A 19266-nucleotide genomic window follows, 5' to 3' on the forward strand; every position below is an offset into this window, starting at 1 on the left:
CAGAGTCAGAGAGAACTTTGAGCAGACCATGACTTATTGTGCAGCCACTATGCATCTTATTATAGCTGTTACTTCATTTTGTATGATTGGTGAAGTATGGATATAAGAAGAGCAATGCTGGATAAGACAAAGGGTCCATTTCATCTAGAATTCTGTTCATACAGTTTCCTGTGGGTCGGAAACATTCTATTGGCAGAGATTCTTTCAGCTATAGCTTTTCACTTTTGGATCTTACTCTGTTGTGTTATGGAAAGGGGCAATTAACATTCCACCACTGTCAGTTTCTTAAAGACGAGTCAGGGAGCCATGATCTACTTGCCCTCCCCCCAAAAGCAGTTCATAGGTTACTGGAAACGTTATGCATTCCCACAATTTTTCTGAATTTTCTCAGTAACAGTCTGCTTCTGTTCTTCCTGTGCCCATATTGCTTTAATGTAAGATTTTAATGACCAATGCATGGAAAATCCTCTTTTCAAAGCAAGTGAAAAGGATAGGAGATCCCTTGTAGAAGAAACCCTCATCACTGGAAACTGAGTACTAAAACCAGGGATGCCCTTTGTACTAACTACTATTAAAGCATTGCTCCCTATCCCTTGACTTTGAGATAACTGGGGAAATGCATTTGTGCAGGTTGTGTGCTATCTAGGTCCTCAAGAGTACTATTTCTATAAACTTGTTCTATGGAGGAATCATCCACCACCACCCCTACTGACCTTGGACTGTGCAGTGGAGCAGGAAGATACTTGAGAACCAACCTTTATTTAAAAATCTGTCCATGAAAGGAGGACATAGATTCTATATTCCAGTGATTCCAAGCTGCCTGCATAGAATGCCCAAGAACTGTATGAGTCTGTGCACCAAATTGAGAGAGCAAGCAACATCTAACTTATAGAGTAAATCCATAAATCTTGAATTGAAAAATAAATGTTTTTTAAGATTAAGGAGTAACAATTCTAATTATACAAATGTCACTTGTCGCCCTCCTCCCACCATTGCTCATTCCTGCCTTGCTTAGCTACCCTGGTCTACGAGTGTTTTACACAGACAAGTATAATATTCTCTCCAGTTCTCATGGAACCTCATGGCCAATGGATCTGCATGTTATGATAACACTCCCCTTGCCCCTGTGACCATTCCTGGAGGAGGGGAGAACTCACACCTCCTATCACACTGGCTAAAACTGAGTGACAGCAGGATCAGCCAGCCATTTGCCTCCTTGATCTGCTCTTCCTCCGTTTTCCCCCTTCTGCTTACTTGGGCATTTTTGGCACTGTCTCCTCCCCCAGAGTTCCCCCCCCTCTTGTCACGCAGGCCTGTGCAAAGCCATTCCTCTCCTCCCAATGTAAGCTTTTGCATTGCTCACAGCATTATGAGGCCTGACCCAGACGGATCTCCACCGTACAGCATTGGAGTCAGCTGCACTTGCAGAATGAGTGGCCAACTCCAATGCTCTGTGGTTGGAGACTCTAGTACTTGGGCCAACCTGTATGCCGCTGTGAATGAGAAAGGCAGGAGGAGCTCAGGTGTTTGTATTGGGTGGGGAGGCAGCAGCAGGGCAATACCACTATGCAAGTAGGCCGCGGAGTACCTAATGTGGCTACAAACCCCATCTGACCCCAACCTATATATAACACTGGTGAAGACACAGTATTAAAGTCTTCATTAGATGTTTTTGTGAACTTTTGTTTTTCTCAAGGTCCTTTGCATTTTGAATTACTGGGCATTTCATTTATTGAAATTGCTATATAGAACCCCATGTTCCTGCTTTATGCATAAAGAGTTGTATATTTCCATATTGCTTAGTAGAGTTCTTATTTTCTTATGTTTTTCTCTAGAGCAACTATGGAAAACAAAGAAGGTGATGTTGAAGATGCCACGATAAGAGGTTCAAATGCAGTAGAAAGTGAGTGTGCTATCCAGAAGCAAGGTCATGAAGAACTTATGTTTCATGAAGAAACTATTGATCTTGGAGGAGATGAGTTTGAATCTGAAGAAAACGAGACAATCCCAGAAGATTCCAGTAATTTCATAGATAAACTTAATGAGCACATGATGGAGAGCGTTGTTATATCAGATTCTCCAAATAATAGTGAAGATGATACCGGTGATCTTGGTTGTCTGCAAGAAGTTGTAAAGCAAATGGAAGCAAAAGATATTCATGTAGCAGAAGTAGAGATGGGAAAAGAAGCTATTAGTAATGAGAGTGAAACGAGACCTGAAGGTATTTCTGATACTGGAATTTATCGTCAATCCTCTTTAAAAGAAGAGTTGCTGCAGGAACCAGCAAAAGATGAACTGGAAGTAGAAAGTGACAAACTGCTTAACTCTGCATCAAACAGCGAATGCAAATCTGAGGAGATTATATCCTCACCACTTGCCAGCAAATCACCTGTTGACTCTGAACCTCTTCCTGTGTGTACCATTTTCAGCCAGAGCAGTCGCTTGAATGGTCAGCAACAGTTTCTGCATGATGGCTTTGAGCCTCAAATGGTGAAGTCACCTAGCTTGGGTGGTATAAGCGAGACTCCAGTGAAAACTCATCCGCAGGTGGTTCAACCTAGTCCAAGTCTAAGCAAGTTTTTTGGCGAAGCCATTAATACTAATACACTCGCTTCTGATTTTTTTGATTCGTTTACTACATCCTCTTTTATTTCTGTCAGTAATCCTAATGTAAGTTCATCTGTACCAGAACAAATGTCTTCTCTTGTAGCAACTGGGGAGTTTCACAACTCTGCTGACCGTAAATACTCTGTTAAAAATGGACGAACTGAAGCTGGGAGATCTGCATCTTCTCCAGAAATATCACAATCTCCGAAGCCATTTTCCCAGATTCAAGCTGTTTTTCAAGGCAGTGACGATCCTTTTTCATCCGTACTGAATATGAGTGAGATGGACAGAAGAAATGATGCCTGGCTTCCTAGCGATGGAACTAGGAATGTGTTAATTGCAGTAGCCACACAGCAGATCAATAATGTTTTCATAGACAAAGAGAATCTTACAATGCCTGGATTAAAATTTGACAACATTCAGGTAAGAGACTTCTGATGGTTTTTACTACTTGGAATACTATGGCTAGTAAACTCGATGGCATATGCAATGTTCTAATTGCTTTATGCCTTATCCCTAAGAAAAAAGCCAGAATCCATGGCCAGGCAAAACCTCTCCTCCCCACCCAATATCCCCTACCCTGGCTATTCAGGAACAAGGGGTTCAGGTTCAGGCATGACAGACAGCCTTAGTCCTGAGTCCTTTAGCCTGTATAGCACAGTAAAATATGGTTTCAGGAGGGTGGGAAAGAAAAAAGTGCCGTCTGCAAACCCTACATAGATCCTGTTCTTCGGTGACTAAAACCCTGAACAGAAGCACTCCTGTTAAGGCTTGGTGATATACTGCAAGATTTTGTTGGAGATCTCTGTAGCCTGTTATCAACAGTAACGATGTTTTTCATTTACTTATCAGCTCATTCTCTGTATATCTGAATTTGTTGCTACCTTTTCTTTCTGCCTGGTGAAGAGATCCATGAAGCTCAGAGTTCAGTTGAATATTCCTATTCAAAAGATACTGAAATTTCCTATCAGTTATTTCATACATGATTACAAAAAATTAAATAATCTCTTTTATAGGAATGTTGTCATATTGGTATCCCTTACACCATTCTGCCTCTTCTCGCAACTGTTTGTCAAATTAGAATCACCCCATTGTACGCTGCAAAATCAAAATGTTGGCTGAGCAACTGATTGGCCCTCATATGAAGCTAGTTGGAGCTGTATTTACATTCTGGTGGGAGAGGTGGGGAATAATAGCATCAAAATTTGATTTTAATAGTAAGAAATTATCACTAATTCGTTAGGTGTCAGGTTGAGGAAATGTTCATTTGTCCTTGGAGGGGACATTGACATGCGCTCTGAATATGGAAACTGATCCAGAGTGGATGTTGCCAGGATGTGCCAAGACTTGGCTCAGCTGTTATCTGTACGTGCAGCTGAGTGTAGAACTTGGGGGAAACACGGCAGTGTTTTTCAGCTTGTTTGGATAAACTGTGTTGGGAAAACTGCTAAGAATGCGTGGACTTTGCCTTGGTGTCGTTTGAAGGGCAACATGAAAAAATGTCAGATTTTAATGGCCCAGAATCTGAATTTCCAAGAGCTTAAATGAGCCAGTTCCACTCATACCTCTCTTTGCCTGAAATACTTTAACTTTGAGTGCATGGTTCAGCAGTTATAAAAAGCAACATATCCTGTAGCTTTCTATGAGTTAGGATGTGTATGGTTGTGTTTTATTTATTTTATTGAATCTGTAAAGAATGTAGAGATTAAACAAAACCAAACAAAAAAAGCAATCAAGAAACCTCATCTGCCACGCCCCATCACTACAGGTTTTTATAAAGGGCCTGAAAACATACTCTTTTACTCTGGCCTGTTGTTGCTCTTTTTTTCCACTTTCTTTTTTGCTGCGTTTATTGGTTTTTATACTCCTTTAGTATTTATTATGTGTTTTATTGTTGTACACCACCGTGGGATGGACCCTGCACTGGAAGGCAGCCCCCCCAAAATTGAAATAAATAAATTTAGAACCTCACACAATCTCAGGCATGCAGGTTGCCTTGAATGTCTCTACTTCCATTGTCTTTACTTATTTTACTTTATTCTATTTTGCCACATGGCATTTTCAGGTTGCCCATAGTAAAAACAATAAAATAGCAATAAATAAAATCAATTAATTTTAACTATTAATTTATATATATATATATATATATATATATATATATATATATATAATTTTCTTGTTAATTTGAGACCTTTGTTATCGTCCTGGTCATTGTCATTCTTCAGCTTGTATTTTCGCTTATTTTACTTTATTTTATTTTAACTTCTATTTTGCCACATGGCATTTTCAGGTTGGCCATAGTAAGAACAATAAAATAGCAATAAAATCAATTAATATTAACTATTAATTGTATAATTTTCTTGTTCATTTGAGACCTTTGTTATCCTCCCGGTCATTGTTATTCTTCAGCTTGTATTTTCGCTTTCCTATTAGCTCAGTCCTTTTTAAAATTTGTCCTCTTTTTATATATGGCATGGAGTTGGCAGCTAATTTTTATTCTGTAGTTCTATTTGCTAGCTATTGTTCTTTTATTAGAAGATCTTTATAATTGCCTTGTAGTATTTCTAGAGATTTCAAATGAGCCTTGGTGAAATTGCCCTATAGATGGTTTGAAGATTGTAACCTACTGGTGGTTGCATCCAGGCCAGCTTTCTGGTTGCATTTCACTTCAATTTTTATGTAGTTGCATCCAAGCATACCCCAATAAATATATTGTAGTATGCCTAAATAAATAAAAATTTGGGAGGGATGAGAATAATCTTGAGATCATTGCTAGATTTAGTTTTTACTAAAAGAAATGATGAATGGCTGAATTAGGCACACACAAAAATCAACAATGGATGAATAAGAGTGGTCCATAACTCTGGAGGACACCACTCAGGAGTTGCATGTAGATGTTAAGTAGCTTGGGAGACCAAATTGAACCTTCTAGGATCCCACAGGGAAGAGCAATCACCTATTGGAGCTACCCTTCACAGTAGGAATGGAATCACTGCGAAGCAGTGCTTCCAGCATGCAATCCACAAAGGCAATACAGAAGGATGTGATGAGCAACGATATCAAATACTACTTAAAAGGCCAGAAAAATCAACAGTCATGCTTCTCATGGTTCCCATCCCAGCATAACTGGTCAATGAGGAAAACAAGATAGTTTCCATCCCGAAGTTATACTAAAAACTAGACTGTAACGAAGTGCCCAGTCACTACCTGCTCAGCTATTTCGCTCAGGGCCAAACTATATATGAAGTTAATTACGTAGTTCTTCCTTTGATTAAGAGCCTTGTGTGGCGCAGAGCGGTAAAGCAGCAGTTTCTGCAGCCGAAACTCTCCCCACCGCCTGAGTTCAATTTCAGCGGAAGCTGGTTTCAGGCAGCCGGCTCGGGTCGACTCAGCCTTTCATCCTCCCGAGGTCGGTAAAATGAGTACCCAGTTAGCTGGGGGAAGGGTAATAACGGCCGGGGAAGGCAACGGCAAACCACCCTTCTATAAGGCCTGCCAAGAAAATGTCAACGAAAGCTGGCGTCCCTCCAAGAGTCAGTAATGACTCAGTGCTTGCACGAGAGGTTCCTTTCCTTTTTCTTTCCTTTGATTGCAGGTTTCCCCCTCCCTCTCCCACAAATTGCCACAAAAATGTGGGAGGGGTGATGAGCCAAATCAACACCCTGGTATGGGGGACGGGTGATAGGGTTTTTTAACCCTTTGTCCCATGCTGTGATCTGGATCCGGATCGGGCCCGTGCCTGCCATTTGCATTACAGAAACGGAATTACTTGTTTTCGGTGAGACCTTTTCTTTTTTGCAATGTAAAATGCAGGTGTAGGTGTCCAGCCTGGATTCCAACCTCAATAGGGGTGAAGAATTAACCCCATTCTGGTGATGTGGTTTTTTTGGATTTTTTAAAATTTGCAATTAGGTTCATTTGCATAGAAAAGAATCCATTTACATCAGAAAATGTTTTGATGCCTTAGAATAGGGGTGGGCTACTTCTGGCCCTCCAGATGTTTTGGCCAACATCTCTCACCATTGGCTATTCTGGCTAGAGCTGATGGGAACCACACGCCCAACTAAATGGAGAGCAACAAGTTACCCACCCCTGCCCTAGAGAGATCTAATTCAGTATGTTTATTGTATTTTTATTTAGCAAACAAAGCTAAAACAACAAAAACTAAATATGCCCTGTTGATTTTTTGTTCCAATACACCATGAGGATTTGATCTGAAATATTTGAAAGAAAAAATGAAAGCACACTTAATATTATATTATGTTATTGGAATACTTGTTATTGCAATACCTGTAAAAAAATTTTTTTAAAGAGAATAGCTTGCACTTCTCTTACATTGATTAAAATTAAGCGCCCCCCCAAAAAAATACTGGAGATTTTTGACAAACTAAATTTAACAAACCAAAGAAATAAGACAACCATTTGCCTATTTCAATAGAGCTGGACTCTCTTCCACTGAGGTTGTAGGGACACTTTTGGTTTCACTGTCGCTATGAGTTCCATCTCACTCTGAGACATATGTGTATTTCAGTGACATATATGCATTCTCTCACATACTTGCTAAGGATAATGGCCCCGATCCAGATCAGGCCTTTTCCCACTGGCAATTTATGAGAGGTGAAATCCTGCACTCAGTGGTAAAATTAACAAATTTAGTTCCTGTATAGTTTGAATCCCATGAAAGGCAAATTAAGACCTGCTGAGGTAAATAGATTTTTTTTTTAATAAATTAGGGGTCTCACCACTGCCTCCCTTAAGGGATAGAGAATGCATTCTGCTTCAAAAGGTGCTTTGGACACCCTTCTGACCAGGCAGCCTACCTTGGCTGGCTAGTTGTTACTAGCTATAAAGAGAAAGGGGTAAGCAGGCAAGTAGTGGGCCAGACTTCTCATAATACATTATCTGCATCCTTCAGTGAAATCGGCCAAATCTCATCCAAGCAACAACAGCATATATTTTATTTATTTATTTATTTATTTATTACATTTCTATACCGCCCAATGGCCGGAATCAAGACACTTCCTGTACAGATTGTAAAGCCAATGTGGAAATGGTCAGTTCCTTCCTTACCATATAATTGAAGGTTCTAGCTATTTTCACCATAATAATTATTAAAAGTTTTCTCTTCTGAACACAGGACGTGTTACAATATTCAAGGCCATTGTTATGCAGGAGAGTTCAAGGCACGTAAGAAATATACAAAACACCTTGTGGCGGGGTGGGATTTTGAAATATCTCAAGTGTGTAGTTTTCCATTAATGGAAGACATTTGTGTTTTTAAAAAGCACTTTGGATAATAGAAACTTCAAGTGATAAATTCTTGTATTTCCCCCCCCCCCTTTAGGGCGATGCAGTAAAAGACTTAATGCTACGATTCCTTGGTGAGCAGGCTGCAGTGAAAAGACAGGTTCTAAATGCCAACTCCGTGGAACAGTCTTTTGTGGGTTTAAAGCAGCTGATCGTAAGTAGCACTGTGTTAGTCCTTGGTACATATTAAACCCTAGGGTTCTTCTCTAGCTAGTTAGAAATGAAGACTTGAAAGTTTAAGCCCTACATTTCATATTCAGTTATTCCAATGATTAGTCTAGAGCTGGCAGAATTCCAAAGTTTAACAGTTACATCCTAACAATCTTCTTTTCACATGGTCCAGAGCCCCAAACCTATCTAATTACTTCTGATTCAATCCCAGCCCAGCAACACTGGCTGCTTTTCTTTCCTATTTCTGCCTCTGTGCTGTTGATCTTCCCTCCAGCTTTATGCACAATATGTAGTCCTTAATGCACTTTGGTATCTACTGCTGTCACTACATGCTTCTTATCCAGAGCTGCCTGAGTTCCAGCTTCTGACGGATGGTGGGCAGGAAGATAAATACAGAGCAAGGCAAAACTACTGTACCTCTCTAGCACAGTAGCAGCTTTCTTGTTAACATTCAAGTGTTTCCAGAGAGCCAGAGGTTTCACCACCTGTAGATCAGCCTCTGCTATTCAGTTGTCATTTTCCACAAGTGTACAAAAATAGAGAGAATGCAGTGACAGAGGAGTGTTTGCGGTGGTAGATATAGTAGGAATAGAAGAAGTATATTTGTCCATTTAGCTTGTCTACTCTGATTGGTAGCAGATATCCAGGGTCTCCTGCCAAGGTCTTTTCCATCACCTGATCCTTTTAGATGAAGATCTCAGGGACTGAACCTGAGACCCTTTGTCCACACATGAAGGACAAAACTGTAAAAATGATGCAGTGTCGCTCACTGATACAGTGGATTGATTTATTTGCTGCTTGGAAATTCAGTTTTCAGTCTTAAATTCGGAACTGAAAAGACCACTAAGGGTGCAATCTTATGCATGTATAGACATTTTAAAAAGTCCTACAATTCCCGGCATTCCCCAGTCAGCCATGCTTGTAGTTACAGGACTTTTTCTCTCTAAACATGCATAGGATTGTGTACTAAATTTTGTACTAAATCAAATCAAAAGTTTATTGGATAAGTCTTCAGACCATTTCATACACAATAAACATGTGTTAAAACAAACAATAAACACTTGAATCTTAAAACACTACTTTTAAAAAGTCTAATATTAAGGTAATACAATATTTAAAAAGATAAAAGTGCATGCTCCTATTGAGGCCCCACAAGATTTAAAAGCTGTTACATGGCTCATTTAAAACACGTTTTTCCTTTTCTATTTTCCTTAAAGTGGCCACCTTAACCACAAAAAGGACAACCCCCTGAGTCACAAACTGGTTAGATCCTCGTAAGAGGAAATTCTGTCCTCAACCACCCAGTTTTTCATATGCCCAAGAAATGGAAACAAATAATGTTCCCTACAACTGGAATATAGCCAGCATTGCAGTAAATAGTGGGCCAGATCTTCCATCTCAGATGCACCACATATTTGTATTAATAATAGTTGATTGGTGTCTGGATGCCATTGATTTTGAAATCATTTTGTCCAAAGAGGCTATAAAGTACATGTGTTGCACTTTAAGGCAATATATTGAACATTCAAGCTTAAACCATTCAGTTGCATTTGAAGTAAATAATCGCTCTGTGTAATATCGCTGCCTTAAAGTAGCAAATATTCATAAAATGCCTGTTACGCACTTAAAATATATAATGATTAGCCTCCATTATATCAAGAGTTCACATTTTAACTTCTTCCTGAAATGAATAACCCTCACAGCATTCTTATAATTTAACAGTGTAATCCTATACACATCTACTCAGAAGTAAGTCCCTTTGAGAGTACTCCCATTGAATATGCTGAGGTAAGTGAGTATGGGATTGCAGCATTAATAAGACAATAGGCAATTGATACACTTCAATTCCTAAAATATACAAGAAATTGACTAAGTTTTTATTTGCAATATTTATTGACACATTGTTGAGATTTATGCTAGTAATAACTTTTGGCAAACTCTAGCCTTAAAAGGGGGTTACTGACTGAGTTTTTCTAAGTAATGTCAAAGTGTTCTACCAGAGTAATTTACATTGGAGAAGAATGTCATAGCAAACGGAGGAGGACGTTTTAATCATTTTAATGGTGTCGCATGTAGAGTTAATGACTCCGTTTTGAGACTCCATTCAGAAAAAACCATATACGTTCTGTTAGTTGTCCTTCTGGTTTAATGTTGAATTCCCATATGTTGTCAAATATAATAAGCTCTAGGTCTTTATACAGCCAAGAAGTTTTACTTCAAAATTTACCCCAAAAAATCCTCCTAGTTTAAGTTGTATTTTTTAAGGAGTTATGACGTCATTCTACACTTGATTCTAAAAACATTGGAATTGGGACATGACAGTAGACTTCATTCTGTACTCTGGGGCGGCCTGGAGTTAGGTAGAATCTTATTTGGGATTTCTCACTGGCTGCATTTGGGCATCACATTAAACCATTATTTAGCATGACATGATTGAGCAAGAGCCTCAGGTTTGCATGCCCTCCCCTCCTTTCTTCTCCTTTGATGTAGCCAGGAGGAAGAATCTGGAAGCTTTCAGTTCTATTTTTGCTTAACCACAGCTTCTCATGTCATCTGAACAGGCTAACTATGGTTAATGTTAACTATGGTTTATTTGAAACAAAACAGCCCCGTTCAGAAGACACCTTAAACCACAGCGAATAAGGCTTTTTGCTTTATTCACTGTGGATAAAGCTGTGATTTAAAGTGTCTTCTAAACAGGGTCAAAAATGTGATGTTTTTCAAAATCAAACCAAAAGGAACTATACATTTGATAAATAATGCTTCCTTCCAGTGGGTATCTTCATCCTGAATAAAGCCTTCACTTTTTTCAGAGGTGGTAACCTCGGGACCATTAAGTTGTCTGTTGCTCAGATGGTATGATGAAACAGGCTCGTAGTGGCCTTGCGTTTAATGTTAATATTTTTATGTCAGAAAGATAAGTTTCTTAATCTTTGTTTCTCTTAAGGGGATAGATGAGTAATCTTCAGTAGCTCACTTCTGAAGACTAAACAGATGGTCATCAGAAATTTAATATCAGTAATACAAAAATTTGAATTTATATTTGTAATCAGACATCCATTTATATATTATAGCTGGACCATTATTCTGCTGTATCACGTGAACTGTTTAACCTTCATTGCGTATGTACTTCTGTCATACATCAAAGAGCAGATGGTGCCCATTCCCATGATTCCGTGTCCTCCGGTGGCGGTGATCCCATTAAAATGCAGGATGCTTTGTATCTGTACCTGAACAAGGGATATGAAATTTGGATGATAATACATTTCTTAGTCTAGTGGCTAAGAGCTCTGAAGCAGGAAGATCCTGATTCAAATCTCACCTGTGTCATGGAGTCAGTAGGTAGCATTAGGCAAGCCGTTATTCTGTCTTCCTCAGCTTCCCACGTGCAATACGGGGACAATAATGCTGACCTACCTTGCAGGATTCCTGTAAAGCAGCAGTGGGGAATGTGTGGTCCTCCATATATTTGTTGGACTGCAACTCCCATCAGCCTTAGCCAGCATAATCAGAGGTGAGAGTTGATGGGAGTTGCATCCTTGCTTTAGTATATCATAGGTAAGTTTGTGGGACAATTGTAATAAAACAGCCAAAGGAGAAGCTTACTAACTAAATCCCAGGATTCCCGCCAACACACACACACACACACACACACACACTTTTCTTCCAAGTTTCAGGTAGAACATTTTGGACCTTTTTTCCCAAGTTGCTTTTCCATAAGCATCTTTCACCTTCCCCAGAAATTTCATTAGACAGCCAATGCAGTAGTACCGTGGTAACCTTTAATAAATGTCACGACACTCTCTTCTTAACAAATGAATAGCATGATTTTCTTCTTCCACTGTAGTGAGATACATTCAGCCAGCGAGCTCAGCAGAACTGGGGCTTCACCCATAATGATTTAAGACTTCCCTTCTGTCTCTTGTCGAGAGAGCAGTCCAAAAAGAACTATCCAAAAGGAATTACATGATAGATAGGCCTTATTATTATATAGTTGCCAGGTGTACATTTTCTTAAAGAATGGACCTTTATTTAACAATATCACAGTTGTATAGAACATAATTACTATCCCTTATGTAAGAATACCTCATCTTAATTAAGAATACCCCATCTTCACAGTTCCCACATTTTAATTTTTTACTGGATTCTTCTCTCCCTCCCCCCCCCACCCCCCAGTAACAGAAGTTCTGATTGGTAGATTGTACAGTTAACTTTTGCACCATAAAAGCAAAAGTTTTTGCTGTTGGTTGTTTTATTATGGTTTTAATTTTTGTGAACCGCCTAGAGAGCTTCGGCTATTGGGCAGTATAAAAATGAAATAAATAAATAAAAGAAAAGCTCACTCAGTTCTATTATTATTATTATTTATTGTTTCCTAATACAATCATTCAAGATAGTTACAATACTTCAACTTAACACATCTAGAGTATATCCATAGCAGCTAAATCACCTGGCTGGAGCCTGTTCCAGTAATTGGTCAATGCAATGCTTTTGGAAAGTCTGGATGGAATTCATTCTTCTCTCCCATAACCCCATTACTGTTCTTGATTCCACACTGTACTGTCTGTATTGGGCATACAAAGACAGTCTTCTTTCCTCTTGTCACTTTGACAGGAAGCAAGAGACTACTTCTTTCTCTTAGCTTTGGGTCAGGATGGGCATAAGTTGTCTTTTTTCTGAGGAAGTTCCTCTGGCATTGGATAATTTGTGACCCTGGGGTACCCACTGCAGGAGTTAGAAAAATTTTGTGTTATTTCTGTGCTTCTGTCATATGTCTAGTGAACGCATCCGTGAGGTTGAGGTTCAGAAAATGAAATGCATTTGTGTGGATGTTTGACAACTCTTTTTCTTGAGGGAGATAATTCCTCTCTTTCATTTGGTACTAGATCCAGGTGAATGGCTCAAATCTCAAGTATTTATATTCACTAAAATGTTCATTTTGACCCAGCTGTATTTTTCAAGTAAACTGTATTGAATGACCTTCATGAATTCATTGATTCAAAACTAATAGGAACGTAATTTGATCCCAGAAAGAATAAAATAGCAATGTTCTTTGGAGAGAATAGATATGATTCTTTGCATATTTCAGATGGCTTAAAAACTGATCACTGTTTCCGAATGGAAGAATCTTTGGCCCCTCAAAATAAATTGTGTATCGTTTTACACTAGCAATCTTCTAATTGTAAATTGTGAGTCATGCCTGGCTCTGCTTTTTGCCTAATTCTACAAGCAGCTTTGACAAATGACATCCTACTTCCTACTGGCCAACTTTACTGACCTTGTCATTATTACTAATGGTTAGCTGTAGCTGCTTCAAGCAAAATAAGCAGCTCCAAGTTTTAGGCAGTTGAATTTATTTGTTACTCTTCTTCTTCTTCTTGCCCCACCCCTCTTCCACCAGAGCAGCAAAAACTGGAGAGCAGCAGTTGACTTATGTGGACGACTTCTGACTGCCCACGGTCAAGGCTATGGCAAAAGTGGCCTACCCACAAGTCATACAACAGACTCTCTGCAGGTACGTTTGCCTTTCAGTCAAGCAAAAGTTTGGGTGCAGTTTTGTAATGGGTACAGTTATCCATTGGTTACATTCATGTTTGTCTGGAGTTGCAAAACGTACACTTTAAAGCAGGATAGGTAATTTATTTCACTTCAAGGATCCTGTTGGAAATGTAACACAAGTTAGATGCCTGGAGCTAATGTATATATTCTAGTTTGCACATAAGTTGCATCATCAGTGTATACACCTGTCCAGCGTTAAGAAACAGCTCCCATCTCACCAGTTTAATATTCTGACCAGTTGGGATTGCTTGTTCCCAACTTCTTGTAATTCTATCCCTCCTCCATTTGTTTATAAACTTTTCAAATGCATTACCGTTGTATGTGCAAGTTTAATCCTGGAAAACAAAAGCAAATCTTAGATTTGTAATGCAAGCAGAAGTTTGTGGGCTTCACTATGTCGCTGGAGAAGAATATATATTACTGCCCTTGTTCTAACCCAGAAAAGCATAGTATGATATTAATAAGAACGCAAATTGTTTTGTGCCTAGATCTTTAATTTAAGGAGAGTTGGGTTACATAGCTTTTCAGGAGCACTGTAATGATAGTTTTTGTAGGTATTCCTTTAAAAGCAATTGCAGTCTTTCAATTTCAAATATTATTGATACAAAGAATATAAGGCTGTTCTGTAATAGTGTGGCTAGTAAAATAAATATTCGAAAACCTCAGTGATGAAGATTTCTTCCAAGTATTTGTCAATGTGAATAGCTGAAAACATGAACAATACATACATTTTTATAATATCTAGCAGTGCTGTGGCAAATGGTAGAAAAAAATTGCAACTCATTATGTTGCAACTATATGAGGTACGTCAATGTTTTATTTGCAGTAGAAGAGCAGAAAATAAAGTCAAAATTAGCTGAAGACACAGTAACTTCTAGATATGTTGGCTTTTTCATTTTGCTCAGTTCACAAAACTGTTATATAGGTACCTGTTTTATGGGTGTCTGTGAATGTGCCTTTGTCAGCCTATTATTATTATTATTATTATTTATTTATTTATTTATTTATTTATATAGCACCATCAATGTACATGGTGCTGTACAGAGTAAAACAGTAAAGAGATTAGAAAACTGATAGTGAAGTTTAGTTTATTTTTTAATGGTTAAAGCTGTCAAATGATCTGACACTTTTGAAACCTTTTTTTCTACTTTCAAGCTGTGGTTTGTAAGACTTGCACTCCTGGTGAAACTGGGTCTTTTCCAAAACGCTGAAATGGAATTCGAACCATTTGGAAACCTAGACCAGCCTGATCTGTATTATGAATATTACCCACATGTATACCCAGGACGCAAAGGTAAATTTGTTCATATTCTGTTTTTAGTACTGTTAATATGAATAATGGTTTGGAATTATACAGCCAACATCAAGAGCATTTAGGGCCTGTTAATTTTAGTAGAAGAATTAATAATGTGCTTAAACCTTACGTTGACATTAATGAAACTTGCAAGAACTTAAAGTTGGCTGGATAGACCATTCTATTGACTGTACACAGATCCTATTAGATGAAACCCAGGTTTTCATCATTTAAGTAAGACAACTTTCTGGACAAAGTCGTAACTTCTTGAAGTTCTCTTTTCTTTCAAAGTCACTTCCAGTTGATCAACAGCGATTATACTTTACAGAACAATGGCAGGTACAAAGGAGTTTAGATGTTAGGATAGAGTCTGCACTCCAGGCCCTTTTGTTTCAGAGACATTGCTGTGCTGATATTTTTGACAATACAATCACTTCTCTGTAGGCATGCATCAATAAATACTGTGCAGTATCCTTTGTATGTATAAAGTCTTTCTGTATTTACAATGTTTCTCTACCACATACCAGTTTGTACTGCTGCAATTGTGGAAGAAATTCATAACCACATGAGCAGGGTTTTATCAGTTTGTAATGTGATAACCTGTCACATGCTACTGTGTAGTGCTTTCATTGCATGAGAAGTGGGAGGTGGCTGGAACATAACCTGTGCTGCCTCAGAGCTTTTTAAAAAACATTGTTTAATGAAAGTGCGCTTGTGTGCATGACTTTATATGATAAGAGGTTTTTTCCATCCCCACTGCAGTCTCTTCCATTGTCCTGTGTCCAATTGCAAAGGTATCCTTCACTTGTCCCACAACTCTGGAGAGTTGATGTGTTTTCTCTTGCGTATGCTCCCCCCGCCCCCCACTTTAGAGTTTCAGAGCTATTTTGACTTTTCAGGATCCTTGCTCGCCTGTGCTCAGGTTTGGGAACTACAGAGACTATTCATGTCAAAAGGCTTCCCTCCCTTCCCCCCAAATCCACCTTATGCTCCCCTCTCCCCCTCCACCAAAAAGCATTATTTAATCTCCACTCCAAATCAACATGAAATCCAGTAACCTCTCCCATGCTTTCCCAATTGCCATGTCTCAAGCACACCTTTTTTTCTCGTCCCTTGCAGGGCAGCCTCCATATTCACTTTTCCGGGAATAACCCCCATTGAAGTCAGTGGCCCTGTTCAGAAGACACCTTAAACCACGGCTTTAACCACAGTGAATAAGGCAAAAAGTTTTATTCACCGTGGTTAAAGCCGTGATTTAAGGTGTCTTCTGAACGGGGCCAATGTGACTTACTTCTGAGTAGAAATGTGTTCTTATTTATTTATTTATTTATTTATTACATTTTTATACCGCCCAACAGCTGAAGCTCTCTGGGCGGTTCACAAAAATTAAAACCATAATAAAACTGATTGCATTGTCAGCATTCTAGCAGAGAGAAGGAGGAATGAAAGAAAGGAGTAAGTGGGAAGGCTTGAAAAGACATTGCAAGCTTTTTTTTCCTTCACGGAGGAATGGGGGTAGGGGGAAATAACATTGTTTTCACTGTCCTTATGATTGAGTATTGAAAGAACAAAAAGAGTGAGGGTGGGAAGCCCTTCAGAAGGAGGAAAAAAGGAGGTCTAATCAAGCATTGCCCTCCACCCCTCAAACATGTCTTGGCGGCTATCTAAAAGGACAAGTGGCTGCCCATAGTCCCTCTCCTTCTCCTCTTCAAGCCCACTGCTATTTTTTCTTTCACTTGTGGGACCACAAAGCCCACATTGTGTGCCTTACCGCAGGACCATTTCCCCCCAGATAAGTTAATAGAAAAATGTGCAACTCCTCATAGCCTTAAAACTCTGTAGGTGTGCATTGAAAAGTACCATTAAAAAAATTAAATTGCCAACCATCCAGCTTTGTTGATAACAGCCAGCAAATGGAGGAGAGATCCATATTTCCTTCCTACAAAGCCACTCCCCCCCCCGCCCCTTCTAAGGTGAAGCTGAGCAAGAAAGATTGTCAAACTGGTCCTTCTGAATGAAGCCATTTCCAGTGATACGAGTGACTATACTGCACAGCTTCTCCACAATGAAATCACTACTGCAGTGATAGCGCAATAAAGGAGAAAACTGCCATAAATTAGGTCTGCAAAATATCTGACTGTGGAAGCAGAAATCACAGGAGTACCACATGTTGATGAGTACATCATGTGCCCAGACAGTGAGCCAAATGTTGCAGTAATGGGGGAGAGAGGCTAGTGTAGAGAGGGTCACACCTTAAAGAATGTGTTTATTATGTAAAACATTCAATACTCAGTAGCATTTAATAAGTTTAACTATGTGGTCTAAGTTTTAAACTATGTGTTATTACGGTCCCAATAATATGGACTGGAAGGCTTATAGGAAGGCTTCCTTTTTGACATTAGCACGTCCTAATCTGGGACTGCAGAGCTGAAAGGAAGCACGCTGTGATCTTGGCCACTGCCAAGATGCTACACCCACTGTCTCCCAAGAAGAACTTGTTTGCAATGGGGAGACCACTTTAGCCCTTTCCATCTACCGGAGAAAATTATTTCCTCTTCCTTCCCTCCAATTTTGCTGTTATGTCTGCCAGATTATGAATCTGTGGGCAGGGCGTGTCTTGACTTTTTAATCTTTATACAGCACTTAGAAAATTATAGCTGTTAAATAATAAGAATAATGCTAGGTCTGATTCTTAAAGGCTTTCAGTAACAGTCCAAGTAGGTTTTGAGATGAACTATGTATCCTGTACAGACATAAGTATTAACCATGGTCTGCTTTCCTTAACTATGGTTCAGGATCTGGATATGTAAATCATAGTTAAGGATCGGCTGCAAACTATGATATGAAAGAATGGCATGCATTATTAGAATGTAAGCCTATGCGGCAGGGTCTTGCTATTTACTGTTTTACTCTGTACAGCACCATGTACATTGATGGTGCTATATAAATAAATAAATAATAATAATAATAACAACAACAACATTGAGTTTGTAAATCATGTTTTGCATTAAGTATGACTGTGTGTTACATGGCTAAGGGAGCTTCTCGTTTTGACTAGCCTCTTCTTGTAAAGTAACAAGCAAATGTTGCCAGTCTCTTCTTATACATGTCCTCTTATACATGCTAACACATGGCTTCACTGTGTGTCTGGGATCTTATCCTGTGCTAAGTCAATAATATGTTTAGCATTAACTATGGTTAAGCGTTATGTCTACACTAGATCACAGCGTTGTCAAGAGGTGTTTTTTTTTTTAAAAAAAAAAGAAGAGCTTTAAATTTGCAGAATAATCAATGAATGACCATAAATATTTTTTTTACTGCCTACCTCTGTTTCCTTAACAATAAAGAGTTTCCAACTTGAACTTTTGTCAGATCAAAAGGTCAGATAATGCATGGATCCAGCTGATCTTTCTGTAGTTGAAGATTGCTGATGTACTAAATTGAAGTTCGGAAAAGATTGTCACATTTTGGTCATGTTTGAAGGCCACATTATTATTCCTGATGGCCTAAGAGGAAGAAAGGGAACTTAAGTTTGCCTTGAAATAAATATTGAAAAAGAAGTCTGAAACTGTGTCATTAAGCAGCTAATTTTAATGATAAAATAAACATAAATCATACATATATTTTAGCTACTGTGCAGTAACTGTCATCCATGATAATATGCTGATGGCTGCTAATATTTCTTTTCATTTTTTGGTGTAACAAGCATAACTGTAAAATCTTTGATTTATTTATCTCATTTTTGATTCACAATAGTTAAACGAATTAGGCAATTAAAATGCACTTTGCAATCAAATGTGTCAAGATACAAATAAATAATGATTATGAAAGTGGTGCAAAATACATTTCCTTTAATTCATGTGTGTAATTTGGATCAATTCAAAATATTCATTGAATTAAGTGCAATGTGTTTAATTTTTGAACAGCTTATGAATTTCTGTCTAGAAATATTATGGATTTCCAAGGATGCCTCTGGTACTATGTCATCCTTAGCATCTGTGCAGCTAGGCTTAGGAAATGTTTACTATCTTCTACCTCTTTCACCTTCTCTGTGTGAATCTCAGATGCCCAATTTAAATTCTAACTTTTTACTGGCACATCAAATATACTTCACTTCTCCTTATCTCTTTCTTCAGTTTGAATTTTGAAACACTCTTGCATCACCTTTTGTTAATTAGTGTGAAGCTGACTTTCCTTATTCTCTATACATGCCATAATGTGTATAATCCAGAGGTCTGGCTTCTTTGGAATCTCACCTGGCTGCAGATTACAGGTTCAAAATGTGTGAGCGATGTCTCTACAGAAGCTTAGTGTCCATTCATATTTTT

General features: G+C 38.6%; 1 protein-coding gene across 5 annotated transcripts in view; it reads left to right on the top strand.

Annotated features, from left to right (window-relative positions):
• Nucleotides 1-19266, top strand: part of TRAPPC12 (trafficking protein particle complex subunit 12) — a 62138-nt gene that overhangs the window by 5164 nt on the left and 37708 nt on the right. For 3 of the 5 annotated variants that reach the window (XM_063125130.1, XM_063125131.1, XM_063125132.1), the window contains 4 exons: nucleotides 1838-3030; nucleotides 7952-8068; nucleotides 13487-13600; nucleotides 14800-14938. In XM_063125130.1, coding sequence (XP_062981200.1) covers nucleotides 1843-3030; nucleotides 7952-8068; nucleotides 13487-13600; nucleotides 14800-14938 — 1558 coding nt within the window. In that variant the 5' untranslated portion in view covers nucleotides 1838-1842. Of the gene's footprint in view, nucleotides 1-1835; nucleotides 3031-7951; nucleotides 8069-13486; nucleotides 13601-14799; nucleotides 14939-19266 lie in introns of all 5 variants that reach the window. The other 2 variants (XM_063125128.1, XM_063125127.1) reach the window with 1 other exon arrangement.

The sequence above is a fragment of the Elgaria multicarinata genome, chromosome 4, assembly GCF_023053635.1.
Source record: "Elgaria multicarinata webbii isolate HBS135686 ecotype San Diego chromosome 4, rElgMul1.1.pri, whole genome shotgun sequence".
In the NCBI taxonomy this organism is placed as follows: Eukaryota; Metazoa; Chordata; class Lepidosauria; order Squamata; family Anguidae; genus Elgaria; species Elgaria multicarinata.